At 41.8% G+C, this 10,702-nt stretch overlaps 1 protein-coding gene across 1 annotated transcript; it reads right to left on the bottom strand.

The window, feature by feature from the left end:
• Window positions 1–7,043: 7,043 nt before the first annotated feature.
• LOC130138921 (uncharacterized) lies at window positions 7,044–7,544 on the bottom strand. The gene has a single exon (XM_056314514.1). It carries the CDS (start codon window positions 7,542–7,544, stop codon window positions 7,044–7,046), a length of 501 nt encoding a protein of 166 aa, XP_056170489.1.
• Between the last annotated feature and the right edge of the window lie 3,158 nt (window positions 7,545–10,702).

The following is a 10,702-nucleotide window of genomic DNA, read 5'->3' as shown; positions in this document are numbered from 1 at the left end:
CTTAACCTGTCTTGAAAAGAGACAACACCCTCTCATCACACGTTAAATATAAAAAACGGATCCGCGTTTCTCTCTCTCTCTTTTCCTTTTTCCCTTTTCCTATCTCTATCGCGCGGTAACCGTTAAATAAATTCAATTTAATTGATTATCCTCTTGATAAGTAGGCCTTGAGTATGAAGATTGTCAGAATCAGGTTCCCTTTGTTTCACGGTAAATAATTAATTTAAAAAATATTTTTCTGAAAATAATAATCTGTATCGCTTACAAAAATAAATGAATGAAGAATATATTCATCACGCACGAAAATATTTAGAATAATGGAAGTATTTTTCATTGACTAATTATTTCAAGAGACACAAGCGATCATTTTTAAGAAAATATTTTTCAAATCATTCATTTTTTGTGAAATGGACGGAGCCTTAGAGCCGAATATTGTACTTTAAGGCTGTGTTTGGAAATGGCATCAAAATAAAATAGGAGAGGAAACTTCGAAAACTTAAAAAAAAAATTAAATTCCCTTCTCTTCTTTTCTCAAAATTCATTTTTCGAAATTTTCTCAATTTTTTCCACCCATATTTTCTATCAAATTAGGTTTTTCCAGGTAGCCGCGAGCTATTCTGGATCACAAATTTGTTCCGGAAAATAAAAAAACTCTGTTTTGAGTACCTTCCACACATGCCTTGTCCGAATATCCACCGATCGTGTTCTGCACCGTTCCGCTAATTCGGACCTTCGCATCAACCTTCCTGCAAGAGATGGCGATGGCTTGTTCCAACAGCTAAGCTTAACGTGTTCCATCGAAACAAACGAAGAAAACCAACATGCTCCATTGCATCGAGTCGATATCTGAAGATGAAGACTTCGAACTTGTCAAAAAATTGAAAAGAGAAAGTGACGTGAAGTAGCCAGTAGCGTGGGAGATTTCTCTTGTGGAAGAAACTATGCCATCCCAAGCTAATCTGTCAATCCCGAACACATCTTCGATCGGTGTAGGCGTGCCTGAAGATAGTACATAGATGATATGACATCGAAGAATGTGTAATTCTTGCGTACTCGATTGATGTTTGGGATACTGTAGTCAGGTTTAAAGGTTCGGCTGGCCCTTTTTTGTTTAAGAAGAAGGTTTCCTACTATATGCGAATAGAGAAGATTAGTTAGGCTTTCTTTTTCGCTTGTAAGAGTTTTATGCTATCAAGAGATGACGTATTGGGTACACACAACACGCTTTTTAGCTAGTATGACCACGAGCACCTATAAGTATTTGCGTAAATGCTCCTTAAAGGAAGGACGATGACGACGACGACGACAAATTTATGGAATTCTCCATAGCGTTCTGATTTTGATAGGCGAATTTCCTTATCATACAAAATGGACGTTCTATCGAGGTCGACTGAAGAAAGTTTCCTCTTATAAGGAATGAATGAAACATGGCCCAATGACTTTTCAGTTGTTTAAATCCAATTGGTAGAATATGATGATACAATATGAAATATTAGTCTTCTTCTTTAAGCGTCGTGCAAGAGCTTTCTAGAGATGCAGCTCGGTACCCATGTTAGCGTGATCGGGTCAAAACTACATTTCTCCTCATAGTGTAAAGGGGCACACAGGTAGGCCAAACCGGGTTGAAAGCAAAAAGTCATCAGAAGGTGACGGAATGCTCTCAATGGAACCATGCTCTCTTGTGCTCGTTATTAGATATATCAAGTACATCAAAATCCGGCATGCTATGACCTTCGATTTTGATGGGTCCCTCACGAGACCGACATGATTTGAAGGCCGGGGATGTACACGGGGGCGTCCGCCCGGTCCGGCCGACAATTGGATGGGACATGGCGTCATGTGCCTCTCCATCTCGAAGTTGTCGGGGGAGTGCGACGCCATCTTCTTACGTGAAAATGGAAAAAGGGAACGTTTGGCGGGCACCGAAAGATAGCCGTTGGGCTCCTTCGTTGGTCGTCGCTTGGCTCAAGAGGAACAGGAGAAGAAGCGTGCGGCATCGTCTGCGATCCCACAGGGAAAAGTGGAGGGTCGAGTTGACGTTTCGCCACTCTCGCTTCACTATTCACTAGCCGTTGGGCGTGCGTGGTCGCTGATGTGATGTCACATTCCGGCTACTGCTGAATGCTGATGTTAGATTTTAAATATTTTAGTGTGAATAAATATATAATAAAGGCTCCATTTATCTTGAGCTGAATGAAATTGACCGGGACGTATCCAAAGAAGAAGAGGCAAAAAATAATATATTTTATGTATATTATTACCAAAAAAAGGGGATATAAAATAGAAGTATATTTCCATGGAATTTAGATTGTATCTGACTTTATTAGATTGATTGCTCAACCAACTGGTTGGAAATCGTATGTACTATGCTTTCTTTGTTGTCAGAATATGTACTGTGCTTCCAAAAGGAGGAAATCTTAGGATTAATGCTGGAAAGTCTCGAATATACTTGTCTCGATATATATAAGTCATTGATAATTGTTCTCCACGAACGACCGGCAATCGTTTGTCGTCTTGATATTCAAACTGTTCCCGTGTTTTGGAAAAATGGTACGCTCATAACGATAGCACGATTATGGGGATTCAATTTTCGGTTATCACTCTTGTTATCACGCTCCTTCGTTCGTCTTTTGGGTTATTTGTATCACGTGGTTATGGGTTGCATCTCGTACTTTTCGCGTCGGATGCAGTTTATACGCGAAGAGAAGTATCGGGTCATACGTGATCTTTACACATGGTCGGATACATTATTTAATAACTCGGGATTTGAAAAGAAAAAAAGAAAGGGTTTGTCTGAATTATCGCGGTAAACAAATCTGGTGTTTCTCCTAAGCGAAGGGAAAGCTTTAAAAAAAAACATCAAATGCCTCCCCCCTCGGCAGCGGCGGGCTTGTTGTTCACTTCATATCCATTGACAAAGTCTACAAGTGTCGCACGGTCAACGACCCCCCATAAGCTTTACAATTTATTACTAGTTATAATTGATAAATTATAAGATTGCAATTTTATTTTGCTATTATCGATTGGTCAACGCGTACTTATACACCTCGATATATTTTAACGTAAATGATGTGATCATGTTTAATTCCTTCTCCTCCTCTGAACTAAAGTGTTAAGCAGTAGCTAGAATGATCGGAGTTTGGCGTGCGCTCTAAATATCCATTTTTACTAAACGCAATCTTTTGAGGCAGCTCATAAAATATGATCTTTTCTTCTTTTTTCTTTTGCGAATTTCGTGTTTTCGACATGGATGACAAGCCTTTCATTGAACGGGAGATGGGGGGTGTATAGGTTGTGTGAATATCGAACCGGCATATCGCCTTTGCTGCTAAGGAAAGATGAGCACACTCCAATGCATTCTTCTACTCAGTTTCATCCTTTTCTTTTTCTTCACTCGGACTTCATGCCTTTTCTTTTAAAAGCAACCTTCGCCGCATCCCATGTTCTTTATCTTCTTTGTATAAACAATCGGATAGATAACTAAATCGAATAAAAAGCGTTGCCATTGTAGGCGTCAATAGCAGCTTACACATTTGCCGTGTGATGATTAACATGTGGAGAAATTTTGATTGCACGGCTAACTTTAAACACACGCGTCAATCATCCAATAGTGAATGATCTTAAGAATAATTTCAATGAGGATGATTTTACTTAAACGGTGGACCTGATAATAATACTAGGAATATTATACCAAGCTGAACAAATTGACTAAGGAACTACTTCGATCTGTTTCTCGCTTGCCTAGGATGGACTTGTCAGAAAATAAAGAGTAGCAATGGGTTAGGTTGAACATTGATGGTCGAGGAACGTTGCGTGTATCTTGCGGCTATAATGTTTCGTTATAACTTCGAATTCAATGATCTCTCTCTCTCTCTCCCTTCAAAATTGGATCCAACCTGCAAAGGTATTATTAAATCTGAAAAGACTGACGCGGCAATTTTGGACTTTGGCACAATCAATTCTTAATTCGCCAATCTTTCTGGTGTAATTCCCCAGGGCATTGAGCTTTTGCTTTTTATAATCCAGGGGCATGGGCCGCATGGACATTGGCCATCTTCGAACGCGGAGCTTGGTAGCTCCATATCGGTTCTTCTCGAAATTCCCAGCCTCCATTGTGAATGGATCGTTTGGGGGACTATGGTAGATTGTAAAGGTAGCAATTTGTGATACGATACAATAATACAACTCAAACACTACACAAAATTAGCACGTTTGGGTTGGAGCTAATCGTGTTTGGATCGATTTTGGGTCAACTCCCGAGTCGCGTTAATGATCATGTCGTGTTTGTGTCCAACCTGTTAGATGCACTATCGATCCGTATAAACCGTCCAAATTAATAAGTTAGCGATGACAGGGTCCATGTGAAATCCTTTTAGGCACGATATACTAAAAGACTATATTTTTTTTCATGCTATTCACCATTAAGATTTGAATTGATGATATTTCACTGAACTTTGTGTACGGATTATGGCAATTTGCAAATAGATTTTATAAAAGAATCGAGTATATTTCATGTCGGCGGGGTTGGTTCGTGTCATAGCGGGTTATTCAATTGTGTTGACTCTTCAACCCATTATCTAGTCATGTTACACCGATCATGTCGTGTTAATCCATTAATTTTCAGATCGTATTCGAATCAAGTAGGCTTTCTAAGTGAAGATTCAAACAAAAAGGAATCGACATGATTAAATCACGTTGTGTTCGGTTTAACTTGTTTCGTAGTATACACTTATGCCGACAAGACACGAGTACGGACCATGAACACGAATGGCCACTATTAGTCAATTGCTCACGATTTCTAAACCAAGATTGATCGATATAGTTCGCCCTATAAAAAAAGAAAAAAGAACATTGGGGGTCGAGGTCTTTTTAACAAGGCGAAGTTGGGGGACAAATTACAAAATCTTGGCCATCGAAAATCGAGTCTAAGCAATCTAAGGCCCAAAGTACCTAAATCAAGTTCAGATCTCTCGTAGTATTCAATTCAAATGTCTTTCCAAGTGACCGACTGATTAGAAATGGAAAGCCCAATCAATGGATCGAGCCGGTCAAGCCCACCATGAGCCTAGGCATTGCCTTCTCAGACTCGTACGCTTCCCAAACTATAGACTTAGAACATGGACGCGCTACTTCCCTTTTGGGACCCCCATCCATAGGCAGTACAATGATATTTTGCATATTACCCTAACCGGAAGAAAACCGAATCGAAAAGACTCGAAATATTTGGTTTGGGTCGGTTCGGGCTTTTTTTGACACCCCTAATATTTTCTATACCAACGATGTACTTTTTTGTTCACACAATCACTCTTTAGATCACGACACATATACGCCTAGATGGTCACTTGACCGGTATCCAGGCTTGCAGCTTGTTTGATGACGAGCCGGTCATAGCGGGTCGTAGACCTGTCAAGTGAGTGGATCGGGTCGAAAATGATTCGATTCAAATAGACTTATTTGACCCGTTTTTGACCCATTTCCATACAATGCAAATCTAGTGACCTATGCATGACCGACCTATATTAGGGGTGTATAAAGGAACCGAGAACCGTTCGGACCGCCTGAAATTGGACCGGACCGGCCCAGAACCGGCGGTTCCAGTGAGGACCGGTCCGATTTCCGGTTCTAATTTACTAGAATCAGTGAGTACCGGTTCGGTTCTCGGTTTTAGGCGTGGAACCGCCCATCCGCCCACCTGGACCGGACTGGTAATATATATAATTTTTTAGAAAAATTTCAACAAAAAAAAACATTTTTAGAAAAAAGAAAACCATAAAATCCCTAATCTGAAGCTTGACTCTCAACTCCTATCAACTCACGGCTGCGTCTTTAGCCGTTCATCGCCTCCCTCTCTCGCTCTCGGTCACCTCCATTTGCGTGAAACTTGGTGGGACCGGTTCTATGTACCCACCCGGGAACCGGACCGGTCCGGCGGTCCGGTTCTCAGGTGGATCCATGGAATCAACGAGCGGTTCACGATTCCAATTTCTCGGAACCGGTCCTTAGTGGGTGGTTCCCGGTTCCATGTTGGGAGCCGCCCGCCCGGACCACGCTCACCCTTAACCTATATTACTAATACACAAATCTAGGAGAACTCATACCTAAACTAAGGTGAGAGTGTGAAATGAGTGAGCCCGAGATTGAACGAGGGCAAGAGAGAATGAAGAGAGAGTCATAAATTTGAGTTGGGTATAAGAAAGTTGTAAACTTATTTATAATTTATTTAACACCTATATTATGTTTAAAACTATTTACTGAATATGACTAATCCATATAACAACTCAATCCCTTCATATATGGGTATTACATGGGTTAAGAAATAAGTCTATGATCCATTTTGACAATTCTAGAAGGTCCGGACACATGCATTCAGGCTTGGCGAAAGCAGACTAATTGCCTCCCGTGGTCACCTTCCCCTTCCTTTCGTTTTCAATTTCTTTGGACGAGCAAAAACTTCATTTACCGAAAAAGGGACAGGTGGACGAACCCTACCATAAGTCGAAACTATGCAAATAAAAAGTTTTGCACGGTAAGCATCTGTAAATTTCTCTCAATGAACCACTGACTATACATACATAGGGCAAAGTCGAAACTCCCACCACGTTCGCTTCAATTCGCTTTTCCATTCTCCACATTCCCAAACAGTGCCTAAGGAATCGCTACAATGTCCAAATTTTACCAACCGACCATTTGCTATGCTTTTAATTTCTCCAGAAGATAAGTACGATGATCAATTCCACTTATTCCGTCCCGCGTGTGCGAAAACAATTAAGGAATATTAATTATTAAATGCCGAATAATTACCGAAAATGATACTTAACAAAGTTAAACGAAGGCTACAAGTGTCTTATTAAAGACGCTGCTGCTGCTGTTGTTGTAGAGATTCAACTGAGTTAAATTTGCTCGTGAAAATCAAATGTTTTCACTTCCTTCTCTACGCCAAAGAAAGGAAAATGCGTAAAAATTCAACGTTTTTTACCTGCTTTTTCTAAGGGGGTTAAAAAATGGGAGAAGCCCACCATTATTACGAGCGGCCGCCCGTTTCTTCAATTCAGGCGTCGGCGAGCGACCTCGGAGCCGAGCCTCCCGGCTTCCCGCGGCGGCGCGAGCTGGCCCTGCGCCACCAGCACCGACTTGTAGATCTCCACCAGCATCTTCCGGTCGTACTCCTTCGCCGGCGCCCGCCCGAACCCCGCGGCCCCGGCGTCGCCGATGGACACCCCGCCGGACCCGTACCCGTACCCGAACCCGCCGCCGAGCGCGGCCGAGCTCGCGAACCCGAGCATCATCTTCACGTAGGCGTCCCGGAGCCAGAGGAAGAACCTCCGCGGCGACGCCGCCAGCCGGAGCAGCTTCACCCGGGGCGTCAGCCTGACCCGCCAGGAGGTCCGCCGCCGCCTCCCCCTCAGCCTCCCGCGGCGGGGGGCCGGGGGGTGGAGGTCCGCCCGGCCCTCGCGGCGGCTGCCCGGCCCGGCCAGCCTCTCGTAGCCGCGCTTCCGCCAGTAGGCCCGCATTGCGCGGTACAGGCTCGCGGACACGCCCTCCATTAAGTTCCCCTAGAACACAGCGAAAGGGAGAGAGTGGAGTCAGTGAGTGTAATAAATTGGGCTTGTTATATATAGAGAGAGAGAGAGAGAGAGTTGCGAACGCGTCTCGGACACGACCGTCGTCGTCGGTACCAGATCCCATCGATCATGCGTGGATTTTGCATTTTCAGTGCCTTTATTTTTTTTTTCGGGTTTTTATATATCCGAAACTGATGGGTTCAGTAGGAGGTGAACATTAATAAAGAGAAGTATTCCGAGTAGAGTTAATATCGCGAAAAATCTTAAATTGGTATATCGTGATAAATTTACCTCAAATTAATTTTTTGATCACGAAAAACCCCTCAAACTGGTACACATGCAATAAATTTACCATTTGTTAGTTTCTGTTAAATTTTACCGTCAAATTACTGAGTGGGGATGACACGTGGCAGTTGATGGGTGTAACAGTCTGGGGTTTTATCCTCCGTTTGTTATAAATGTATCAATTTGTGATTTTTCATGGTATTACTCCAAAAATTTATCACAAATATATCAGTTTGGAGCTTTTGGTGGTTAAAAAATTAGTTTGGTATAAATTTGTCACAGGGGTACCAGTTTGGGGTTTTTCGTAGTATTAACCCTTTCGAATACTCGACATTTGATGATGTCTATTTTTTATTATTTATTTTATTTTTGGTTCCGATTCCAAGACTTTTAGAATATAAATAACTTTAGACATTATTATAAAGACGTGTAGAATTATATGCAAATTTTCGGCTCGAAAGGCAAATATGCCGCTAATCTGGATTTTTTCGGGTTAAATTTCCATTCACAAAGCCGGTGAGCTAATTAGATGTTTTTCTTAATTACGATGCCAAAATCTGGTTAGAGGGGCATTGGACGGACCACGCTCTTTTGGTGGCCCCCCAATTAAGTTGGATATTTTTAGTGTAGGAAAACTGTGGGACCCGTTCTTGGTACGAGTACCCGAAGGAAATAGCCACGTTTCTCAAGATATGAGCTTTCTCATTCACATTAAACTCCAAAAATCAACGCATCATACTTTTGTGCATCGTCACACATCCAATTGTTGCTATGTCTGATTTTCATGATCCGGCCACTTAATCTATAATTAGGCCTGTCAAATGGGTGAATCGTGTCACAAATAGTCCGACCCAAATTAATCTATTTAACTCATTTCCATATAATATAAATCTAGTGACTCATGCTCAATCAGACCCATATTGCTAATACACTTTCGCATATAACTAAAACTAGGAGGTGGGAGCACGGAGCGAGCGAACGCAAGATTGAGTGGGGTGAGAGAGAGTGACATGGAGGTTAGTTGGGTCTAAGTAAGTTGTGAACCCATTTAATACCTATATTATTTTGGGCCTTACCATTCTAAATTCATTTATGACCCCTTTACTGAATATAATTAGCCCATATAACAATTTAGCCATCAAATATGAGTGCAAAAATGCATCTATGACCCATTTTGATAGGTCTACTTATATCAAGAATGAAAAGTAAAGTGAGAATTCACCACATTTAGTGAAAGAAACACTCTCAAGATGCTAATGCGAAAATGCCTGATTTCCTCACGTGCTTTCTCAATCCCATAAGAGGTCGACCCTCTTTTTTTTTCTTTTTTTTCAATTCAATGTCGGAGAAGCGAAAACCCATTTGCGCGCACGATTCGATCCTACATTACCGCGCCCCCGAAATTTTCGGTTCATAAATGACACAAGGCCGCGCCTCTTGCAGCATGCATGGCGCGTCTAACCCGTCGTCACTTTGTCGCCAAATTTGCTCGGTTTAAGGTTGTACACGTCTTAGATTACTCCACAAGAAGAGATAGCAATTGTTAATCGCTGCGTCGCAAAATAAATAGGTCCTCAACCATCAATTGAAGCCTCTATTAAAAGTTCCGTGTACCGCAAAACATCGATGATCGATCGATCTCTCTCCAAGGGGCCGTAGGAGATCGGGAAAGTGTTTCCGTCCCGTGGGTGGGGTCATTGATGGTACAGAGGGCCGTGGAGATAATAAGTTCGATTCAAAGCTCCGGTGAGGGCGGTTCGTTGTCGAACTTTTAAGTGGAGGGAAAACAACGCGAGAGATCACGTTTCGCGTCGCATCATAATTAGCAATCCCTTTCGGGCCCAACCGAATTTTCCAACAAATTAATTTGGGTCAATCCAGGAGAACTGTACACTTCCCTCGCCTTTTGATTCCTCGCATTTATGAATCCTTTCCCATTCAATCACTACCTAAGAACAATGACAAAATTGAGGACGCTGCACCTCCTGCACGAATCATCAATGCTCCAGACATGTGGACATGGCTCAGTCAATTCTCGTCCCGCGTGTGTTCGCTTTCAATCTACCGGTAGGTCAGTCCCGAGCCTAGAATTAGGCCTCTTGTGGAGAAAACCTGCATTTGGATTCTAATATTGAGTCTAAGGAGTTAAGAAGCCATGCCCCGGTTAAGCATATTGTTTCGTCGATCGTTCAAATTTAGGATGAATGCACTAAAAGTACTAAAACTCGTCGCGAAAATGCGATTGAGTCCTAAAATTTTCAAAAAGTAGAATTGAATGCTAAAACTTATCAAATTTGAGCAATTAAATCCTTTCGTTAATTTGCTTAGTGGAAAATATAGACGTGACTTTTTTTTTTATATATTTTTTCCCTCCTGCGTGGCTTTTTTTAAATTATTTTCTTCCTCAACTTTTATTTAAATTAGATTTAAAAAACAAATAGGGTTAAATTTTAGATAGATTTTGCAGAACTCGAACAAAAATTCTATGGTATGGCCCCACAGCATCCAAAATTATCGAAAGAAAAGTCATTTCAAAGAACTCCATTGGTGGCTTGAGTAGATATTTCTGAATTTCTTATTTATTTGATGAGATTAGAAGCCGGACATTCCAAATTGACAATCTGCACAAATGAGAAAGGCCCCTTTTCCTCAGGAACCAAGCTAACAGTAATCGATCCCCACACGCAAAAAGTCCTTTTCGGATCATACATTTCCCAAAATCTATGAAAAGCACATCATATTTCCGCATTCAAACACTCGTGCATAGCCTCATTGGCATCGAAATGCTACAAGAACATGCGACAACTCAAACTGTGGAGCTCAATTTCACCTTCGATGGCTCGTTGGGTGCACGG

This window comes from Syzygium oleosum, unplaced genomic scaffold (assembly GCF_021117445.2).
Source record: "Syzygium oleosum isolate NSW1041296 unplaced genomic scaffold, Sole_v2.1 Sole_v2.09, whole genome shotgun sequence".
In the NCBI taxonomy this organism is placed as follows: domain Eukaryota; kingdom Viridiplantae; phylum Streptophyta; class Magnoliopsida; order Myrtales; family Myrtaceae; genus Syzygium; species Syzygium oleosum.
This window is presented reverse-complemented; position numbering and strand designations above follow the sequence as displayed.

What these genes read in the sequence shown, in the direction of transcription:
- LOC130138921 (XM_056314514.1), bottom strand. Translation starts at nt 7,544, where the DNA reads ATGGAGGGCGTGTCCGCGAGCCTGTACCGCGCAATGCGGGCCTACTGG.